At 45.6% G+C, this 22,340-nt stretch overlaps 8 protein-coding genes across 8 annotated transcripts; 5 read left to right on the top strand and 3 right to left on the bottom strand.

Moving 5' to 3' along the window:
* Positions 1 to 180: 180 nt before the first annotated feature.
* H6S33_001738 (uncharacterized protein) lies at positions 181 to 3,778 on the bottom strand (the record flags this gene model as incomplete). The annotated part of the gene is made up of 10 exons (XM_044833098.1): positions 181 to 249; positions 321 to 396; positions 480 to 942; positions 1,006 to 1,428; positions 1,489 to 2,772; positions 2,860 to 2,950; positions 3,016 to 3,294; positions 3,351 to 3,443; positions 3,532 to 3,573; positions 3,644 to 3,778. The coding sequence occupies 10 exons, from the start codon at positions 3,776 to 3,778 to the stop codon at positions 181 to 183; spliced, it is 2,955 nt and encodes a 984-aa protein (XP_044693799.1).
* A 483-nt stretch (positions 3,779 to 4,261) lies between these two features.
* Positions 4,262 to 4,753, bottom strand: H6S33_001737 (uncharacterized protein; the record flags this gene model as incomplete). Its single annotated transcript, XM_044833097.1, has 2 exons — positions 4,262 to 4,374; positions 4,441 to 4,753. The coding sequence occupies 2 exons, from the start codon at positions 4,751 to 4,753 to the stop codon at positions 4,262 to 4,264; spliced, it is 426 nt and encodes a 141-aa protein (XP_044693798.1).
* Positions 4,754 to 5,782: 1,029 nt separating this feature from the next.
* On the top strand, positions 5,783 to 6,831 carry H6S33_001736 (uncharacterized protein; the record flags this gene model as incomplete). Its single annotated transcript, XM_044833096.1, has 5 exons — positions 5,783 to 5,914; positions 6,090 to 6,204; positions 6,257 to 6,435; positions 6,485 to 6,567; positions 6,618 to 6,831. The coding sequence occupies 5 exons, from the start codon at positions 5,783 to 5,785 to the stop codon at positions 6,829 to 6,831; spliced, it is 723 nt and encodes a 240-aa protein (XP_044693797.1).
* Positions 6,832 to 10,960: 4,129 nt separating this feature from the next.
* Positions 10,961 to 12,190, top strand: H6S33_001735 (uncharacterized protein; the record flags this gene model as incomplete). The annotated part of the gene is made up of 1 exon (XM_044833095.1): positions 10,961 to 12,190. One exon carries the CDS (start codon positions 10,961 to 10,963, stop codon positions 12,188 to 12,190), a length of 1,230 nt encoding a protein of 409 aa, XP_044693796.1.
* Positions 12,191 to 12,264: 74 nt separating this feature from the next.
* Positions 12,265 to 15,747, top strand: H6S33_001734 (uncharacterized protein; the record flags this gene model as incomplete). Its single annotated transcript, XM_044833094.1, has 1 exon — positions 12,265 to 15,747. The coding sequence occupies one exon, from the start codon at positions 12,265 to 12,267 to the stop codon at positions 15,745 to 15,747; it is 3,483 nt and encodes a 1,160-aa protein (XP_044693795.1).
* Positions 15,748 to 16,811: 1,064 nt separating this feature from the next.
* On the bottom strand, positions 16,812 to 18,194 carry H6S33_001733 (uncharacterized protein; the record flags this gene model as incomplete). Its single annotated transcript, XM_044833093.1, has 3 exons — positions 16,812 to 17,596; positions 17,633 to 17,700; positions 17,740 to 18,194. 3 exons carry the CDS (start codon positions 18,192 to 18,194, stop codon positions 16,812 to 16,814), a joined length of 1,308 nt encoding a protein of 435 aa, XP_044693794.1.
* Positions 18,195 to 19,736: 1,542 nt separating this feature from the next.
* Positions 19,737 to 20,857, top strand: H6S33_001732 (uncharacterized protein; the record flags this gene model as incomplete). The annotated part of the gene is made up of 3 exons (XM_044833092.1): positions 19,737 to 20,102; positions 20,175 to 20,584; positions 20,632 to 20,857. 3 exons carry the CDS (start codon positions 19,737 to 19,739, stop codon positions 20,855 to 20,857), a joined length of 1,002 nt encoding a protein of 333 aa, XP_044693793.1.
* A 479-nt stretch (positions 20,858 to 21,336) lies between these two features.
* Positions 21,337 to 22,314, top strand: H6S33_001731 (uncharacterized protein; the record flags this gene model as incomplete). Its single annotated transcript, XM_044833091.1, has 1 exon — positions 21,337 to 22,314. The coding sequence occupies one exon, from the start codon at positions 21,337 to 21,339 to the stop codon at positions 22,312 to 22,314; it is 978 nt and encodes a 325-aa protein (XP_044693792.1).
* Positions 22,315 to 22,340: the final 26 nt, after the last annotated feature.

Raw genomic sequence — 22,340 nt, 5'->3', positions numbered from 1 at the left:
GTCGATATTGGAAGTAAGATCCAATATTTTCTTGATAGCAACATTCTAAGAAACATAGCAAAGATCCTACAAGCTATTCTAACAGCTTAAGTTGGGCAATGATTTTCTTCTTGAAGGTTTTATGTACTGATCCTATTAGGCAAGATTTATTTTCTTATGAGCTGCGTGGAAACCTTCCCCTCAGCCACTGAACTGAAATCTTGAGCCTTCGATCCCTTCGATTCCAGCAACGGCAGTTCTGGGAGTAACCTAGAGAAGTGAATGTCAGGTCAGAACGATTTGCAGCGGAAGTACGAAGAATTGGTTGTAGGGTAGTTTACGTTTTTACGCCTATACCAGTTCGTGAAGTCCTGAAGGGTGTATCTAATCTTCTTCCAATCTTTTATAGAAACGGCGCTATATAGGACGAAGAGTGTGGTTAGTATCTCTTTAAAAGTCATGGGGTGGGGTACAAATGCAAGAGAATCATGGATAAATACCCTTCAAGCGTTTTCAAGAACTTTTGAGCCTCTGCTGGCGAGATGCTTCCAGCAGGTAAAATCTCCAAAGTTTGTTTCATCCATTGTAGCCACGGCTCAGGACAGAGCTCCACAAGTGCCAATAAGACACCTGAAGAATCCGGCACACAGTCTCTTGGGAAGGAATACATCAAGCCACTTAGAATCTTTTGTGTAATGGCCTCCCCCTTACTTAGGGCTATAGCTTTGATTGCCTCCTGGACAGCCGCTGGATTATCCGGATACGCACTGGTCGGAGGTGAGGAGCGACCATAAGCTAGAACATCTCGGAGAAATTGAAGTACCGCATTGAGAGGGTCAACCGATTGTAGCTCTAACGATGCAAGTGAGGCCTCAAAGATTGGTTGGAGGAGAGAGGAGCGTATTAGTTTGTAGGGATGGAACATAACACCATCTACAAGTAATCGAAAGAAATCCTCAATAACTACAGAGATTTAGCAAATCAAATGAATCAAATGGATCACGCTCTAGACTAGGAAGAACAAACCGTCTGGAATTTCCGTAGGCGATACCCTATTCAGTAATCGGAACATGGTTAAGCATTGGTGTTCCAAAAATTGATAAATTGAGTTCCTTGTTGCTTCATCAACAAATTCTTCATCCGCGAACTCTCTAATAACCGCCCCAGTAACCCATAAGAAGCATCCCTGATTAGATTTCTCAAAACAGGCCACCAATTTAGTAGCCATTAAAGGCAGGAGTGGTAACATATCAGTTCGGTAACTGATGAGCATGCTTCGGAAGCACCGTGAGACACGCTCACAGATTGGCAGGAACTCAACAAAGTTCTCGAGAATTGTTGCTAGTATTGGGAACACTTCAGACCAGAAGCGGATCATGGGGTTTTCTTGACCCTTTGGAACATGGGGATGAACAACTTGGACGAATATTGATAGAAGCTGAATATGATCTGTTTTCATTAGAAGTTGCCATACATTTTGAGGAGACACTAGATTGGGGTAATTCATACCCGCCAACTCGCATTTACCCTTCTCATCGTTGGCACTATTTGCCTTGTCCATAAGTCTCTTTGCAATTGGCTCACAAAAGAGCCTCAATGCTTCATAAATCTTGTCGAGTGGTTGAGCAGCAACGACATGAGCAACCCCATCGGTAACCTCGTATAAGCTTTGTAGCGGAAGTTCCCCAGCAACATGTTCGTAGAATTGGTGCAATTGTCCGACATGGCCAACTAGCAATTTTCCACAATCCTGGCAAAAGAATTTCAACGCCATAGCTGCCGCCCGCTCAACTTCCTTGGAATTGTGTTTAAAACCATTGGTTATATAGTTAAGTTGTAGCTCTAAATAATCAGGGTGTTTTGAGGTCCATTCGGTATATCTTCCTAAGACAAGAGTAGCTGCAAACCGCACCTTCTCGTGCTCGGGCAATTGTACCAAGGATGCCATGATTTGGGGCAAGACTTGATCCTCATCCGCTGGAACCATCCTTCCCATTGCCCGTAGACTGAACAATGGTGCTTCCAAGTCTTGCCAATTTGGGACCCGGCCATTTACGAGCTTCTGACCATTCGCGGAGTATTGCTGCATCCACTGTTGAACAAGAGCAAAGGCCTTTCCTAAGCACTCCGTTGACCCGATAACCTCACAGCAATCCTTCAAGACATCACCCATCGAGTGCCTAAATTCTCGGAACTTTTCCTCCGCTTCCCTATCACCATCAAAGGGGTCCTCCTCACTGCCCTTTGGGTAATGAAGGTGCAAAACCATAATATCCACAAGTCCAGCAAAGATGTCCGCCAGTTGCGCCCGGGCTTCAATGTACTTCTCTAGGACGAGGTAATTTTTTAACTCATACCAGAAATTGAAGGTTAGTGAGATAACTTCACGGTCAGAATCTCTTGCTGCGCATTCAGCAATGGCCTCGACCAATCCGCGAAATTCCAATGGTAGGCGGGAAATCAAAACAACCCAAGCTTCCCCTGCCTCAGAGAATAGTCTGGTGTATCCTCTAAATTTTTCCATATCTTCCTCTTGAACAGATTCACCGATTTTTGATCGTAAAGATAGGACACGTGGGTACAAAGCCTGTATAACGTCATGCGACTCGTCCACTTCTCGGGTTTCCCTAAACATGTTGCAAAGGCATTCGACAGCTGAATCAAGGGCGTCGTCTGAAGAAAGGCCAGAGATGACCACATCAACAAGGGGTGTCTTGACAATATCGCTCACAGGAATTTCACGAAGCCACGAATTCAAGCATGAGATAAGAGCAGGGCTCGGGGGGATATTGGCTACACCAGTTACAATAGTCAAAAGTCAGATCCCAAATTGCAAACCGCAAAATCTCCGAGAAAAATTATCAATAGATCGACAAGTACCTGTAGACTGAGAATACTGGACTAAAAGAGTCAAAACTCTCGAAGCATTATCTGTGAGTAACTCTTGAGACCGAGTTGTGAGTTCTTCCTCCTATATGGTTTAGTCAGTAAGTAGCAATATCGATATATATATCCAATATTAATATCGAAGCATACCGTCAACGCAACTTTTCTTCCTTCTGTGACTTCTTCTGGCAGAACACGCAGAAATTCCAGCAAACAGACACTGCTCTCCACATCATTTCCCAGTGTCCTTACAACCAGTTCTATCACATCCTTCCATTCCAGCATCTGTAGGGCCAAACCAGCGAGGCAGACACATAATTGTGTTCGGATCGGCCGAGAGCCTTTACGATAACTCATGAGAAGGCTCAATAGAGAATCCCGCAGAGGGACTAAAGATTCTCGAGGTAGCTGGTGAATATCATAGGTAATCTTCGCTTTTGTCAGCAGGCGCTCAAGTTGCTACGGCGAACAAGAAACGACCAAACCTTTCCTTTCAATGTGGTTGCGGCAAAAAGTTTCGCTTCCACGGCAGCATTCTCGGACTGCAGGATCAAATGGGCAGTTGTCCACGCCTCGGGCTGTAAATATCGGGATTCCAGTCAGCGCCTTCCCACCTCCGGTCCTGTACCTCTGTTGCAGGGTTACCCCGCATCTCCCGTGACGAACCCCGCCATCATCCAGCTGAGCCTCAAAGCAGATGAAAGCCATCTGCAGCTCCATCTCCCCATCTCTTTCTCTCCACCTACTAAAAAGCAAGAATATCCGAATAAAGACCAACCGATTTCTGAAACTGTTCCAGGAACTGTGTAGCTTGGTACTTCTGTTCCCTTTCGACGTTGCCTTGCATTGTGGCTAGGGCAGCAAGCACGGGCGCAAATTGAGGGTCGGCGGTGGGGCCATTTGAGAAAGACATAATGAGGATTCTGGTTGAACCAAAATAGCGAAGGATTTAGAGATGAAAAGAGAGTGGTATGGTTTGAAAACTCCTCTTAGACAATTGATATTAAAAGACTTTATGGAGTGATGTTGGTGTTGGTGGGGTTGAGGAGGATCGAAGAAGAGCAGAGACACACCTTGTTTCTGAGCTTTGATCACAATTTGGGGTTGTTCTGCCGCAACGGACACACAATTTGATTGTCTGCCGAGTGCTGGCTACAATGCAACAAAGGTCTTGTTATCAATGACCATAATGCCCTCTAACAACATTGGTTGAATCAATGATACATGTAGATAAATAATAAGGTACATGTTTCTTTAAACGAAACTTTCATTTTGCAGGAGGGTCGCGAACCGATGAGCCCTGGCTGAAGCAGAGCGTTCTCAGACTACAGTGTGCATGGCGCCATCAAAATACAACTATATCTACATGTATATATGGCCAACATGATTGATGTATTTATCTTCGTAGAAGCCTCCCTTCTCCTGTAATGATAATATCCATTGGCCAATCGCTTAGGTCTACAGGTACAGCCCCATCTTCGAAGATTTGTTCTTTCAAAGCCAAAGCAACTATACACAAGTTGTTTATGTCAACTTCCCAATCTATGAAACCTCACCTAGAGCATAATATCATACCTAGGATAGGCATTCTCATTTTGCCCTCAGCCCCTTTGGAGTCTACCAACTGTTTGTATCGTGCTAGGAAGTAGTCATAATACCCTTTACCGTGGCCCAATCTTCTAAACCCTTCATCAAACGCAACTCCTGGCATCACGATTAAGTCCAGTCCTTCATGATCTAAGCAATTACTTCTTCCGGGAACAGAATGCTCCGGAATGGTAGGGATGCCCCATGAATCGGGCTCCAGTGATTCATAGTCGGCTTGAGAGAAGAGTGAGAGCATATCCATCAAATTCGGAGGTGATGACACAGAGGCGGGGTCAACCATGGTCGGGGATGATTTAGACTGTCTATGAATACAAGGCACATGTACCATCTTTTCTTGATGAAGTGTGAATGATTTATAGTAACCAGTGAGGGGGGTGAGGAAGCGTAGCTATTTTCTACCTTGGATCAGTGCATCTTCAACAATGCAGGACGTATCGACTTCCTTCATTGGCATTGAGAGAAAAATACTAATTCGCCTCGAGGATTGGTATTCAGGGAGGGATAGTAGTGTGTTGACACATATCTGGGCTTTGAAATTTTTTAGAGCTCCTCCTTAGAATCGTAAGTGAGACGGGAACGATATCGGGGGTTTATACATTGAGAAAGAATATTCTCGGCGGGGAGAGACAAGATAGTTTTCTTGACAGAAGATCTGAGCTGCCGTTTGGCAGTAGTGATTACAGATCTAGTCGTCATTTGTTGTTCAGTAGACTTTTCAGAGGAGGTATAAAGGAAGAACGAAAATATTTAAGGAGTGTATGTTGCACAAACTAGATTGCAGTTTTTGAGGTTAGAAACTACATGTATAGTACAGTCGCAACTCGATCTGCCGGAACTCAATGCACCGATCCTCTGAGAATATTATTTTTCCTACTGCAAAATCAATTTGCTATCCCAGATTTTTTGCTATCCCGTACGAAATCCTTAGACTGTAGTCGATTTATCAAGACCAGCACCTTATAACGAACTTGTATATCCGAAAGTTCAGCAGATGCTTTGATGTGAACTTTAGTAGCTTTTATGGCATCTGGTATAGCGAGGGACGATTGTAGCCCCTGACTTAGTGGCCCGTGTGCGTCCCGAAGCGGAAGCGCAATACCAAAATACCTACCAGCTCTCGCGCTTGTCCCTGAATTATTATCATCTTTATCACTGCCAGTCTACTAAGCTCCCTCAATCCTCAACCGTCAAAAGTTTTGGCCCAGCAGCACGCCTACAAACGCGAGTATCCCTACTCCCAACCGGAGCAAGTACCTCTCAGCAGGAACCTATCAGTTGATTATACTACCAGAAGGAAACATCCATAAAAATGTTATTCCCCTCAGCAGTCTCTTTTGCGCTCTCGCTTGCCTGTTTCGCTCCGTTCACAAACGCTCTCAATAATGTGACGTCGCTCATGGGAACTTGGTCATCTAAGTCAAATACTGTATTCACGGGACCTGTAAGCTCCAACTGGCAAAGCCGTCCACCCAAAGCTTAGAGTGCCTTTGCTTGGGTTTCTCATACAGCTCACGTCATGTATCCTTACGTACATGTATCCTCATGAGCACATGTAGCGAGTTACAGACTGAGGCTCTAAGCAGGATAGTGTGATCTTATGCTAATATCCGCGATAGGATTTCTATGATCCAGTTACAGAGGACATGAAAGAGCCTCGTTTGACAGGCACATCGTTTTCTTTCACAGATGATGGCTACTTTGAAGAGGCGATATATTTAGCTATCGCAAATCGTCAGTTTCGAACACCATTCACCGTCTAGAATCGATTCTAACAGATTTATAGCCACACATCCTTCTTGTACCCAGGCCATCATGCAATGGCAGCATGGGAAATATGATATCGCTTCGGATGGCTCTTTGACCCTTACGCCGATAAAAGTCGACGGGCGACAACTTCTATCAGATCCGTGCAAATACACGAATTCTATATACACTAGATACAATGCTACAGAAATTTACAAGGTAATAGTATGATGTCCCGTGGTGTTTCCAATCCGCTGACACCTTGTAGAGCTGGGAGATTGTACTTGATGAATATCGTGGGATGCACCGCCTAAATCTTTTCAAATTTGACGGCTCTCCGATGAACCCACTGTACGTTTCACTACGTTTATTACCATACGAAATGTTTCTAATTGTTGTAGTTATCTTGCGTACCGTCCACCTCAAATGTTACCAACTCAAACGCTGAACCCTACATCTTCAGTCGCCCCGAAAGCTACCGAGGCCTCAAAAATGAAGCTGAAGCGATCTCTACCACCCAACCTAAAGAGTGCAGAACATATTAATGCGGATAGATGGTGGTGGATTGGGGTCGCCTTGACCAGTATGGGGCTGCTTGGATATTTCTGTGTCTAATATATTTTTGTGTTTTTCATGACGAGGGGCACGGTTCAGTAAATTGGGTTAGATCGGACAGTGATTGATTCTGCAGGTACAGCGTTGGAGACTTTCCACTACAAATGATAGACAGTATACCTTTCCTACTATTCCTCGGTTTTTACTATGCATGTATGGGAGGGCGCACCTTCAATTTTCCGGTGCTTTTCCCCTTCCCTTTCCTTAAATTATTTAAAGCTTTTTGTTCCAGCGGGGATACCGAGGTCCCTTTCTTCATGGGGCGATGATATAGAGGAGTGTGTTCGAGCTTTAGCTATATGGTAGGGAATTCTCACTTTGGCCAACAGACTGAGTACATGTGGTTCACATGAGCTGGGACAGCCCATAAGTCCACGACGTTTACGGCGGCCCATACGTACATACAAAAGTACAATCTGCAAACTTTGGGCTTTGGCAATCAGCGCGACACACCAGATTCCAAACCTGCAACTTGGGAGACCTCCGTACATTAAATAAAGAACCCATAAAAGGCAAATAAAGAGTAATAGTAATAATAATAAAATATATAAAATAAAGAAAAAAAGAAAAAAAATCTTCGTTGGGAGGCTGCTATGCGCGGTTCATACGCGGAGACTGGCGATGATCACATCTTTATCACCTTTGACAGTGCCAGTGCGGCCCACCAAAACCATTACAGTGCATGTATCTAATACTGAACTCTCTACCCATTCCAGGGGTATAATAAATTCAGGAGTATTTCAAACTAAGGGGTTATCAAGGGTTATCTCTCACAACTTTCTTGACATACGGTGATAGTAGAAATTGTTAATCAATGGTTGCGGTCGAAAAGCAACTAGACATGAGAAATCACTCGTTTTTGCAATCGCAAATCATGTATTGATTTATTGATTGATAATTCATTAATTAGCAAATCATGTGGTTTGTTAGGTGCGGAATACTGTACAGCCGCATTCGAAAAGTTTTGGCACCTCCGGGCTAAACTCACGAGGCAGTCCTTTCTACTTTGCAATTCTAATATTCAAGACCGTTATCAAAGAGAGCCGCAAGGCACCACCGCGGCCATACCTGTCAATAAGTTGAGTATACGCGAGTACCATGGTTGTTGGTTGGCTACAATTCATGAACGACTCAATATAGTAGGGTGCCTGTACTTTTCGAATGCGGCTGTACATAATATTTTCTTAATTATTCGACATGATGGTAAAATAATAGAACTACAGAGGGTGGTAAAATTATTGTGAAAACAGGGGTTTAGCGAGTGCTGTGGGGCCGAAAGGTGACGAGTGCTGTGATTGGTGAGTAGAGGACCTCAATGGTTTACGGAGTGAAATTTTTTTTTGTCGTGTTATAGTATATAGAATAATAATAGAGATTTAAAAAGCAATCAGTTCACCTATATCTTCTTGCCTGTATTGATTCCCTCAGCTGTTCGCTATGGTGTCTATTCGTACAGAGGATGTCAGCTACAGAAAGAGATGTTATGTCCAAGCTCTTCGGCATGCAGGTTGAACATTTCAGTGGATTGCTAATGATCATTTACTAATTATGTACAGAATATCAGAAATCAATTTGGAATGCCGTCTCTTAATTGACCTGCCTCATCTCCTGATCTCAATCCAATTGAGAATATCTGGAGTATTCTCAAGATGCGCCTGCATGATAGAAGACTGAGACCTAGAGGAAGAGCAGAGATTAGAGAGGCAATACAGGTAGGTGTTCATCATCGGAAACAGCTGTTCGTCCATGGAACAGGTCACTGAACGGGTGTTCGAGGTCGGGAAGAGGTGTTCATCGTCGGGAACAGGTGTTCGTCGCTGGAACGGGTGTTCGTCGCTGGAACAGGGCCAAGTGATCGTTGGTGCAGGCGTTCATTGGAGGAACCGGGTGTTCATTGCTAGAACTCTTGTTAGATACTGTACTGTAGAAAATTCACCACTCGCCACTCAAAATTTGATACTCGCTAGGTTTTTTTTAGCGCACTCGCTTACCCCTGTTTTCGCAATAATTTTACTACCCTCTGTATATACCAAAGGTGGGTAGTTTCCCGTGGAGGTTTGGAACGAGTTTAAAAGGGGTTTGAGTGGGATTTAGGGAAATGAAATTTGGATGGCAGCTGTTACGGGCATGCCAAGCATTTACGGGAGTGAGAGAAAGGCTAGTAGATACCCCAATACCCTCTGTACGCTAATATCAACTCTTGACCACACTCGCGGAGTGTGGTGCGACCAAATTACGACCAAAAAACCCAGAGTCATAAAAAACACGTTTTCGACCCCAATAATAACCCCCGGAGCGTCAAACCGCCGGAGGGGAGTGTTTTGGTACCGGTGGATATATGAGGGACAGCTGGAATCAATCGGATCGAAGATCGGACCGCTCGGAGCGAATCGGTGCAAGCTGCCAGCCGACCGAGTACCTATCGGCGGTACCTGTGGGCATGAGAGGACTCTGCTATGTGGGAAAGCGATGTGGGAAGAGGCCTGAGTAGGTAGCCTTGCCGTCCGAGACCTCCGAATAGCCGACGCTGACGATTATCCACCAGACGGCCGATGGAGAAGAAACATCGACAGGGAAACGTGCATTAGAGTGGATAAATAGGTTGAGGGGTTTTAGCGGGTTTAGGAGTTTAGGGTACGGACTTAGGAGTTAAATGTTCTTGGTTGTTTTTCAGGGTCTCGGGCATGCCCCGAGTGTATTCTGTATTATTAGACTGGGTCCTCGAGACATAAGCGAGGGATATAAATACTGTGTCATTCACTGACTAGCCAAATCATCATCGGCGAAATCAGAGTCTTAACAATATAAAATCGTTGATACGCGAGTTACAACTTTATTTGACTATACTTTCTGAAATACTTTACTCTATCGTGACTTCGAACTCTACCTGAACTATTACGTCGAAGACGGTCGAACATCACACGCTAACTCTAGTGAATCTTTGTTGATAACGTAGCTCGCGGGGCCCGTATCGGATCAAGGAGAATCATACTCGACGTTGACTGAAGAGACCTTGGAGACTTCTACCTTTGTAGCTGTTAGCCGAACTCTGAGCTCTGCGTAGTGTACTCTTGTGGTCTGGTACGCATCCCTCACAGTAGCCCTACAGATTCAGAATCTGAATTTGGGGGGAGAGGAGATACGTTCAGATTTTCTAACTACTAAAATTTGAAAGGGCATAGTATGTGTTTGTGAGGGATGCGTACCAGACCACAAGAGTACACTACGCAGAGCTCAGAGTTCGGCTAACAGCTACAAAGGTAGAAGTCTCCAAGGTCTCTTCAGTCAACTTTGAGTAGGAATCTCCTTGGTCCGATACGGGCCACGCGAGCTACGTTATCAACAAAGATTCACTAGAGTTAGCGGATGGTATTCGACCGTCTTTGACGTAATAGTTCAGGTAGAGTACGAAGTCACAATAGAGTTAAGTATTTCGAACAGTATAGTCAAATAGAGTTGTAACTCGCGTATCAACAATTTATATTGTTAAGGCTCTGATTTCGCCGATGATGGTTTGGCTAGTCAGTGAATGACACCGTATTTATATCCCTCGTGTATGTCTCGAGGACCCAGTCTACTAATCATACAGAATACACTCGGGGCCTACCCGAGACCCTGAAAAACAACCAAGAACATTTAACTCCTAAGTCTGTAACCGAAACTCGTAAGCTGTAACGGCAGCTACGTATTTCGGCTAGGTGATGAACTGGGATGAGGGAAGGAGGTATCGTGCAGTGGAATTAGGATTTGTAATGGGGATTTCTGTTATGTTCTTTGGGTTTCTGTTACGCGAAGGTATTAGTCATCGTTGGATTATGGATGGATATATAAGGGGGCGTTGTCTCGTGCTTTTGTCTGTTTTCCTTCTTCTCTTTCTTCCTTACGCAACCACTGTATTTTATTCCACGAATACTATTCTTTGTTCGCACTACGTCATAGTGCTCCAACCGGTTTATCATACCAGGTAGAGCCACCCATAGTCCATAGTCAAAGTATACCTTTACGTCTACGTCCACGTCTATGTCACTACCTAGGTTGTATTCCTTGGCACCACAGTCTATCGCCTATAGTCCCCGTGATACGTAGGTTGCGTCCTCTATCGCCAACCAATACAACACCATAGCCTACAATGTCGGAACATGTCCATGTCGATTATCAACAACTCAACGATAACCTCCAAAGATTTTTTGAAGCGCATCCACAGGTCGATCATGTTGTCGGAGCTGAAGCTTATGCGCTTCTTCAACAGTGTCAAAATGGTCTTATTCAATATGCAACGGATTTACAGGAGATAGAAGCGGAGGCTGAGAGGGCAAGAAGAATATTTGAACGAGATCTTACTGCTGCCCGAGCTCAACAAACTGCTGTTGAGGTTGTGGCCCCTGACGAAGAACCTATTGGAAACAACGCTCCACCTGTACCTCCAGCGCCACCAGTTACAGGTACCACCTATCGGTCGGAGAAACTCCCAGATCCCGATGTGTTTAGGGGGGATCGTGATCGAGAAAGACTACACTTATTCAAGCAACAAATGAAAATCAAGTTACTGGGAAATATCGATCGCTATCCTACACTACAGTCTAAGTTATCGTACGCGTTCAGCAGATTGGAAGGTGCTGCTGCCAATCAGTTTTTACAGTACATGGGAGAAGAAGGTATTGCCTTACCTTCTATGACACGGTTTTATGAGATTCTAGATACAGCTTTTGGAGACCCCGATCGAATGCGTACAGCTAGAAGAAATCTTCGGAACATCAGACAACGCACTCGAACCTTTGCCGATTATTTTGCTGAGTTTCAACTGTATGCTGCTGAGTCGGGTATGGATGAAGTCTCTCGGATTGAGGCTTTGATGGAAGGAATTAATGGGGAACTGGACGAATCGATGATACACCATGAGACTCCTGCAACGGTAGATGGTTGTGCAACACTCTTGCAACGGTTGGATAACCGACGACGGGCGGCGGAAGCTAAGCGAGGTAGTAAAAAACCTTGGACTACTACTGCGACCCCGGCTCCGCGCCCTCCACCAACAAATCCTGTTCCTGCTCCCCGTCCTGCTGCCCCTGCTGCCAACCCACCTGCCACTGAGAATCACCCCTCGTTCCGTCCTGGAGGTGATGTACCCATGGACCTGTCTGGAGGACGTCGTCGCCCTACCCCTGCCGAAAGAAACGCCCGATTAGCTGAGGGCCGATGTTTCTATTGCGGAGGTGTCGGGCATATGGTTAGGGATTGCCCCCAAGCGAGGGCAACTGGAAATCAACCAAGGAGGCCTGTGATGAGAGGAGCGGCGTTGACAGTGGAAGAAAATGATGGAAGCGATAATGAGTCGGCAAAAGATTTGTCCCTGCACTAAGTGGCTTAGCCCAGGGACCGTTTAAGGATTTTTCTAGGATGTGTATTTCTGGTTTTTCGGTATCAGAGGAGGAAATGGATGGAAATCAACTTGTAGTAACTTGTTCGATTTCACAGAATAAAAATTCGTTTATACCTACCTACGCCCTTATTGATACCGGAGCATCAGGATATGCTTTCATTGATGAATCCTTTGCACGCCACAACAATCTTACAATGACCCCCCTTAAAATACCTCGCCATGTAGACGTTATAGACGGAAGGCCTATTAAGTCAGGAAAAATTACCCATATTGTCGATGTCTCGCTAGACATTCATGGTCATCGGGAGACGGCGCCATGTTTTGTAACGAAGTTAGGACACTATCCGATTGTGATGGGGATACCTTGGATGCGACGACATGATGTTACGATTCGACCAAAAGAAAATCTACTTGTTTTTGACTCTCGAAGCTGTTGTCAACACTGTTCACTCAGTGGAACTGCAGTTATTGTTCATGGTATCTCGATCCCCTTACCGGAACACCATACAGTCATCGTTTCAGCAACCGAGAAATCCACTATCGATATCGAACAATTAGTACCGAAAGAATTTCACCATCGTCTTCACATGTTCAAAGAATATGATGCTTCAATTCTCCCACCACATCGACCATCCCATGACATCGAGATAGTATTAGAGGAAGGCAAACGACCACCATATGGACCTATATATGGATTATCTCAAATTGAGTTAAAAGCACTACGAGAATATCTTGATGAAAATTTACCCAAAGGATTTATTCGAGCCAGTGAATCACCAGCGGGAGCACCCATACTGTTTGTGAAGAAAAGCGATGGAACCCTTCGACTTTGTGTTGACTATCGAGGCCTAAATGCGATTACAATCAAAAATCGATATCCATTACCATTGTTGAAAGAAACCCTGGCTAAGTTGTCAAGAGCACAATACTATACTAAGTTGGATTTACGATGGGGATATAATCAAATCAGGATAGCAGAGGGAGATGAATGGAAAACAGCATTCCGGACTCGATATGGACATTTCGAATATACAGTAATGCCGTTTGGATTAGCTAATGCCCCTGCCACATTTCAGCATTGGATCAATGATATTCTACGTCCCTACCTCGATCAATTCGTAACAGCATACTTAGACGATATCCTTATCTATTCCGAGACCCTATCAGAACATAAAGAACATATTCAGAAGGTTCTAAAGGTACTTGATGAAAATCATGTTCACCTTAAACCTGAAAAATGTGAATTTATGGTTCAGGAAACAAAATATCTTGGTTTAATCCTTACTCCGAATGGGAATAGAATGGATCCAAAGAAAGTTATCGATATTTTGGAATGGACTACACCGACAAACCTTCGTGATGTTCAAGTATTCCTAGGATTTGCAAATTTCTACCGACGGTTTATTTTGGGATATTCGAAAATTGTTGCCCCGCTTACAGCCTTGACAAAGAAAAACGTTAAATTTGAATGGACGGATGAAAGGGAGGAAGCATTTCAGACTTTGAAAAAGATGTTTACAACGGCACCGATACTAGCTCATTTCAATCCAGATCGAAAAATTGTGATAGAAACTGATGCATCCGACTATGTTTCAGCAGGAATCCTATCTCAATGTGACAACGAAGGAATCCTACATCCAATTGCTTTCTTTTCCAAGAAACACTCTCCCGCAGAATGCAACTACGAAATCTATGACAAAGAACTTTTAGCAATTATACGATGTTTTGAAGAATGGCGACATCATCTGGAGGGAGCTCAATTTCCAATTGAAGTTCTTAGCGACCATCGGAATCTTGAGTATTTTATGACAACAAAATTGTTAAATCGTCGACAAGCCCGTTGGTCCGAATTTCTTTCACGCTTCGATTTCGTTATACAATTTCGACCAGGAAAACAAGGAACAAAACCAGATGCATTGACTAGGAGGTCAGGTGACCTACCTAAAGAGGGGGATGAACGGTTAACGCATCAGAGTCAAGTGATTCTGAAGCGGAAAAATTTGGATATCAAGCTAAGTTTGTTCGCGGGTTCTTTGTCAAATGAATCCGCTGAAGGAGCGTCCACTGTAGAGGAGTTATTTTCAAAAGCTTACCAAGTGGATAGTTTCCCAAACAAGGTCCTCAATATGCTTCGGAATGGCATACGCCACTCAAACAAAATCTCACTTGCCGAATGTATGGAAGATAACAACGGTCGGCTGCTTTATCGAGGCATGCTATATGTACCAGACGACGATGACCTTCGACTAAGGCTTTTAAAAGAATATCATGACAAACCATCTGCAGGACATCCGGGTAGAGCGAAGACTCTGGAGCTCCTAAGTCGAGAATATTACTGGCCACAGATGCGGAAGTTTGTCGATCAGTATATTAGGAATTGCAATGTGTGCACCCGTAGCAAGGCATCACACAATGCACCTTATGGAGTACTTCGCCCCATGCCAATTCCCGATGGACCCTGGACAGATGTCTCGATGGACTTTGTGACTGATCTTCCTGAGAGTGATGGGTATAATGCGATTTTGGTCGTAGTGGATAGACTAACCAAAATGCGGCATCTGATACCAACGACAAAGGAGGCGGACTCACAGGAAGTAGCAAGGCTATATATTGATAACGTCTGGAAGCTACATGGATTACCCGACACTATGGTATCCGATCGAGGAACACAGTTCGTCGCGGAATTCTGGAGGTCCCTTTGTGATCGATTGGAAATCTCGCCAAAGTTCTCTACTGCATTCCACCCCCAAACAGATGGACAGACAGAAAGAATTAATGCCATAATGGAACAATACCTCCGAAGCTATGTTTCCTATCAACAAGATGACTGGGTCCGATGGCTACCGATGGCTGAATTTGCAACCAACAACCACGTTTCCGAAACAACAAAAGTTTCCCCCTTTTATGCTAATTCGGGAAGGAATCCTAGGATAACATTTGGGCCTTTGGAACATGGTCGAACGACGGCGGAGGATCAAGCAAACCGTATTGCAAGGGAAATGAAGGATGTGGTGGACTTCCTAAGAGAAGAAATGTTCCGGGCGCAAAGGATACAAGAAGAATCAGCCAATAGGAATCGAACTCCAGCTCCTCGATATTATTTAGGAGATAAGGTTTTTCTATCGACCCGTCATATTCTAACAAAGCGACCCTCTAAGAAATTCGACTGGAAACGTATTGGACCTTATAGCGTTAAACGAATTGTTAATCCCTATGCTTACGAGTTGGAACTTCCCCGATCGATGAAAATTCATCCAGTATTTCATGTTTCGTTATTGTCACCTGAAGCGAATGATCCTTTACCAGGACAACAACGATTACCACCACCTCTGGTTGAAATCGAAGGGGAGGAAGAATGGGAAGTCGAAGATATTTTGGATTCGAGGAAACGAAGAGGAAGATTTGAATATTTGGTACGATATATGGGATATGACGAAGCCTCCTGGCAACCGCTATCGGACCTTGAACATTCACCTGAAATTATTAGACGATTCCATGAGCGTTATCCAGAGAAGCCTAAGCCTACCAGGAGGTAGGCCTTAGAGGGGGGCGTGGTCTGTAACGGCAGCTACGTATTTCGGCTAGGTGATGAACTGGGATGAGGGAAGGAGGTATCGTGCAGTGGAATTAGGATTTGTAATGGGGATTTCTGTTATGTTCTTTGGGTTTCTGTTACGCGAAGGTATTAGTCATCGTTGGATTATGGATGGATATATAAGGGGGCGTTGTCTCGTGCTTTTGTCTGTTTTCCTTCTTCTCTTTCTTCCTTACGCAACCTCTGTATTTTATTCCACGAATACTATTCTTTGTTCGCACTACGTCATAGGGCTCCAACCGGTTTATCATACCAGGTAGAGCCACCCATAGTCCATAGTCAAAGTATACCTTTACGTCTACGTCCACGTCTACGTCACTACCTAGGTTGTATTCCTTGGCACCACAGTCTATCGCCTATAGTCCCCGTGATATAAGCCCACTAAAACCCCTCAACCTATTTACCCATTCTAATGCACGTTTCCTTGTCAATGTTTCCTCTCCATCGGCCGTCTGGTGGATAATCATCAGCGTCGGCTACTCGTAGATCTCGGACGGCAAAGCTACCTACTCAGGCCTCTTCCCACCTCGCTTTCCCACATAGCAGAGTCCTCTCATGCCTACAGGTACCGCCGATAGGTACTCGGTCGGCTGGTAGCTTACGCCGATTCCCACCGGGTGGTCCGATCTTCGATCCGATTGATTCCAGCTGTCCCTCATATATTCACCGGTCCAAAAGCACTCCCCTCCGGTGGTTTGATGCTCCGGGAGTTATTATTGGAGTCGAAAAAGTGTTTTTTATGACTCCGTGTTTTGGTTATATACTGGTCGCACCACACCCCACGGGTGCGGTCCAGAGTTGACATTAGCGTACAGACGGTATTGGGGTATCTACTAGCCTTTTCTCTCATTCCCATAAATGCTTGGCATGCCCGTAACAGCTTACCCCCCCTCCAGGGTGTCACGTCTCGGGACATCTTCTGACAAACTATGGTTCCAGTAAACCTGCTCCACATATCATCCGCGGTGTCTGTGGAGGGGAAGGACTTAGCCCCATAGGGTACCTCTATAGTCTCAGGCGTTGATCCTTCACGGCCTTGGGGTTCCTTCGATGAAAGTCGCGGACTAGATCAAGTACGTCTTCGTTCATAACGTCCATGACTTGGTAAGTACAGTCGCTCATCGAATAGCCCCGCCATTTCACCAGATATTCCACTAATCCTCTTATACTCTTCCGGCTTCCCACAATACTTTCCACTTCATACAGAACCTCTCCTTCCCTATCGACCTCTTCGGGAGTTGGGGGACGTTGTTCGCGGCCTGGGATACTGCTCTGTCGATAACGATCCAAGAGTTCGATGTGGAACACATTATGGATTTTGACTTGTAGTGGCAGTTCCAACTCACAAGCTCGTTTCCCGGCTAGTCGGATGATCTTGAACGGACCGAGTTTCTTATGATCGAGCTTGTTGGTGGAGCGACGTGTCTTAATATTGGCCGCATTAAGCATGACCATGTCGCCTTTCTTGAAATTCGGCGGTTCGTCCCTTTTCCGATCATAGTATTTCCCCATCTTCTCCCTGGTATCTGTTAACTGAGCGAGAGCAGAATCGTGAACTCCTCGGATGAAGTGAGCATACAGGTCACTGGTTGGATTGACCACTTCGGCTTCCGTCGGCCAGTTGGTTCTTGGGTTGTACCCATAATTGGTGTAGAACGGAGATTGACCCGTGGCGGTGGTAACCGAGTTGTTGTAAGCATTCTCCGCCAACGGGAGTAGCTCTGCCCAATCATCTTGCTCGTAGTTGCAGAATGCTCGTAGATAGTGCTCGAGGGTTTGGTTGACCCGCTCTGTTTACCCATCAGTTTGAGGGTGGAAAGCCATACTCATTCTTATCTTCACGTCCAATAATTCCATAAGGGATGCCCAAAAGCTTGAAGTAAACTTGGCGTCCCTATCGGAGATTATATCAAGAGGCAGCCCATGGAGTCACCAGATTTGACCAAGGAATATCTTCGCTAAATCCTGCGCGGTCGTTTCTGCTACTAGTGGGATGAAGTGAGACATCTTCGAGAACCTATCGACTACTACCCAAATTTGGTTGTATCCCTTTGATTCCGGTAACTGCACGATGAAGTCCATTGATATTGAATGCCAGACAGCATGTGGCGTGGACAGTGGTAGAAGCGCACCGTATTTCTTGTGGCGGCTGGGTTTATTGCGTTGGCACTCGTCACATGACCGAACGTAATCATCAATCCACTCGTTCATTTTTGGCCAATAGAAGTTGCGCGTGATGAGTTCCAAAGTTTTATCTTGTCCAAAGTGTCCTGCCACCTTCGAATCGTGTTCTGACTGTGCAATTCGGATCTTGATGCAGTCGTCTGCCAGAATATAGAGTCGGTTCTTATAGAAGAGTAGCCCGTCTTTCTCAGCGATATCCTTCATTTTCCCCAGCTTCTCTCCCTGCTCAACTCTCTCTTTCAATCTGTTACGGGCATGCCAAGCATTTACGGGAGTGAGAGAAAGGCTAGTAGATACCCCAATACCCTTTGATACTAATGGCAACACCACTATCAACTCTGGTTCGCACCCACGAGGTGTGGTGCGATCGATATGCTGTAACGGCAGCTATGTATCTTTGACTAGGTGATAGACCGGAACGAGGAAAGGAGGTATTGTGTAGTGGTATTAGGATTTGTAATGGGGATTTCTGTTATGTTCTTTTAGTTTCTGTTACGTGGAGATATTAGTCATCATTGGACTATGGTTGGATATATAAAGGGGGCGTTGTCTTGTGCTTTTATCTGTTTTCCTTCTCTTCTTTCTTCTTTACGCAACCTCTGTATTTATTCTACGAATACTATTCTTTGTCCGCACTACGTCATAGGGCTCCAACTGGTTTATCATACCAGGTAGAGCCACCCCATAGTCCATAGTCAAAGTATACCTTTACGTCTACATCCACGTCTACGTTACGTCCTAGGTTGTATTCCTTGGCACCACAGTCTATCGCCTACGGTCCCCGTGATATATGCGACCAAATGCGGAGTTGCGGTTTTCCTAGTTAAAAAACACGTTTTCGACCCCAATAATAACCCCCGGAGCGTCAAACCGCCGGAGGAGAGTGTTTTGGTACCGGTGGATATATGAGGCACAGCTGGAATTAATCGGATCGAAGATCGGACCGCTCGGAGCGAATCGGCCCAAGCTGCCAGCCGACTGAGTACCTATCGGCGGTACCTGTGGGCATGAGAGGACTCTGCTATGTGGGAAAGCGATGTGGGAAGAGGCCTGAGTAGGTAGCCTTGCCGTCCGAGACCTCCGAACAGCCGACACTGACGATTATCCATCAGACGACTGATGGAGAAGAAACATCGACAGGGAAACGTGTATTAGAATGGGTAAATAGGTTGAGGGGTTTTAGCGGATTTAGGAGTTTGGGTTACGGACTTGGGAGTTAAATGTCCTTGGTTGTTTTTCAGGGTCTCGGGCAGGCCCCGAGTGTATTCTGTATTATTAGTAGACTGGGTCCTCGAGACATAAGCGAGGGATATAAATACTGTGTCATTCACTAACTAGCCAAACCATCATCGGCGAAATCAGAGTCTTAACAATATAAATCGTTGATACGCGAGTTACAACTTTATTGACTATACTTTTGGAATTACTTTACTTTATCGTGACTTCGAACTCTACCTGAACTATTACGTCGAAGACGGTCGAATTCTATACGCTAACTCTAGTGAATCTTTGTTGATAACGTAGCTCGCGAGGCCCGTATCGGATCAAGGAGATTCATACTCGACATTGACTGAAGAGACCTTGGAGACTTCTACCTTTGTAGCTGTTAGCCGAACTCTGAGCTCTGCGTAGTGTACTCTTGTGGTCTGGTACGCATCCCTCACAGTATATTGTTACTCACAAGTTCACTTGGAGTAACGAAGTCACCTCAAAAAAGAAGAACTATCATCATTATCCCTTACCATAATGACTACCCGAGGGGATTATTTCGTAGACACCTCGGCCGTAACAGACGAGGCCGCAAAGGATGCTATGGTACTATCTGGGGCTGTTAGCCCCGATCCCCTACTCCAGGGAGGACCCTCTACACAAACTAGGTCAACGGGTAAACGCTCTGCTCAAGCCCAGTTTACGAGGTCCATGCAGGAGTTTTTGGATACCCATGAGGCACAAATGAGGTATCTTGGTACAGCTGGACAGGCCGTTTGGCAGCAGCTACAAAACCTTCAGGAACAAGTGCAGGGGAGTGGGCAAATTCTGGATAAGAAAGCACGGCAAGAAGCCATTGCCCAGAAGCAACATCTCGAATCGCTCTTTGAGCTCGTCGAAAATGTTTGACAAGTGCAGGAAGCCGCACGAGCCGCCGACCACGAGGTTCTGGATCGTAACCATCGGATTACCCAGAACCAACTGTTGGAGGCGGAACGACAGCTGAGAGTTGCAAGAGAAGAGCGAGAACAGGAGAAAAGGGAACAACGGGAGCTGTTGGTGCAATTCAAGCAGTCTGATGACGTCAGAAACCAACGGATAGCCGAGATGGAGGAACGACTACGACAACATATGTCGGTAGCACCCTCCATGGTTAGTGCTCCCTTAGATCCTAATGCTCCCCAAGCGGTTCCTGTTGGCAACGGTAAGAAACCTGAAAATGCTGGCCCAGTAGGAGGAAACGCTGGTCCAGTAGGAGGAAATGGAGGCAGGCAACCGGAAGACGCCGGCCCAGTGCGGGGCAATAGTGGCAGAGGACCGGTGGGAGCTGCTCCAGTTGGCGGAATGGTGGAAATCAACCTCCTTGAAACCCACCAAGAGGAAATGTTGGTGGAGATCCAGAACCTTCCGACGACGATGACGACGATAACAGTGAATGGTCGCATGGCCGGAAGAATTGGAGAATGAACCGAGGCGGAAACCGGAATTCGGCGCCGCCTGAAGACGACGAGATGGTAGATTCACTCGCCAAAATACCTGTGAGGGATGCGTACCAGACCACAAGAGTACACTACGCGGAGCTCAGAGTTCGGCTAACAGCTACAAAGGTAGAAGTCTCCAAGATCTCTTCAGTCAACGTCGAGTATGATTCTCCTTGATCCGTTACGGGCCCCGCGAGCTACGTTATCAACAAAGATTCACTAGAGTTAGCGTATAGTATTCGACCGTCTTCGACGTAATAGTTCAGGTAGAGTTCAAAGTCACGATAGAGTAAAGTAATTCCAAAAGTATAGTCAAAATCGTTGATACGCGAGTTACAACTTTATTTGACTATACTTTTGGAATTACTTTACTCTATCGTGACTTTGAACTCTACCTGAACTATTACGTCGAAGACGGTCGAATACTATACGCTAACTCTAGTGAATCTTTGTTGATAACGTAGCTCGCGGGGCCCGTAACGGATCAAGGAGAATCATACTCGACGTTGACTGAAGAGATCTTGGAGACTTCTACCTTTGTAGCTGTTAGCCGAACTCTGAGCTCCGCGTAGTGTACTCTTGTGGTCTGGTACGCATCCCTCACAATACCCTTCGAGTTCGATAATGCCAGAAAGCATAATCTGCGGCATTGGCTCATGGAGTGCGAGATCTACTTTGAGCAGAAGCCAAAGAAGTTCCGAACGGACAGGAACAAAGTACTGTTTGCCGGAACGTATACGTGTGGGTTGGCAAAGGAATGGTTTATGGAATATATCGAGACCAAGATGCTAGGTCCGGCAGCCGCGGACTACGCTACTTGGACCCGGTTCCGTCAGGAGATCAGAAAACGTTTCCTAAGCACTCAGGAGGCCATGGAGAACGCGATGAAGATGCAGCAGTTTAAGTACTCTGCTAACATCGGAGACTACCTGACAAGAATGGAGATTATGAACCAGCATGCTCAGATGAAAGGAGCATCCCATCGCGCCGCCTTGCTCCAGGGGCTACCAAATGAAATCCGGGAGCGCCACTCACGCTTCGACCCAACCGATGATGATTCCGAGTACATCCAACAGTTGGAACGAGCTGACAAGGCTCACGAGGCTTATCAAGAACAGATGATGATGTTGGGGAAAGCAGAATCGAGAGGAAGGGAGTCGAACAATGGTGGGAACTCGCGGCAGAAGGAGAAGGGGTTTAAGATCAAGGGGAGGGCTCAGACTGAGGAGAAAGAAAAAGGGCAAGATAAGAAGAGCACCAGCAAGAACAAGTCGGGGAATAAGCCAATATACCATGACTACGATGAAGCCACCAAAGGAGTTCCACAGCCGGTCCGAGATCAGCGAAAGACCGATGGAGCCTGTGTGCGATGTGGTCGAAAGGGTCATCTTTGGAAGTGGTGTCGTTCAGATGCTAACAGCAGTGCATCTATCTCCTCTTTCTCCCGAAAGCGTACCCGCGATGACGATGGCGACCACGATATGGAACCACCGGAACCCCAACCTCAGAGAAAGCGTATGAGGCACCGTGCTAGAAAGCCGGCTGCTACGGCTGCTGCGGAGTATACCAGTGGGCAAGCGTTTGTACGAGAACGCGGATCGGAATCGGAAATGGATTTCGACGAGGATTTTTAAAAGGGGACTCTTATGAGTCAGGTCAG

The sequence above is a fragment of the Morchella sextelata genome (assembly GCF_020137385.1).
Source record: "Morchella sextelata strain SCLS chromosome Unknown scls_11, whole genome shotgun sequence".
NCBI classification, from domain to species: domain Eukaryota; kingdom Fungi; phylum Ascomycota; class Pezizomycetes; order Pezizales; family Morchellaceae; genus Morchella; species Morchella sextelata.
The sequence above is the reverse complement of the archived record's forward strand: the minus strand, read 5'-3'. Positions and strand labels throughout refer to the sequence as shown.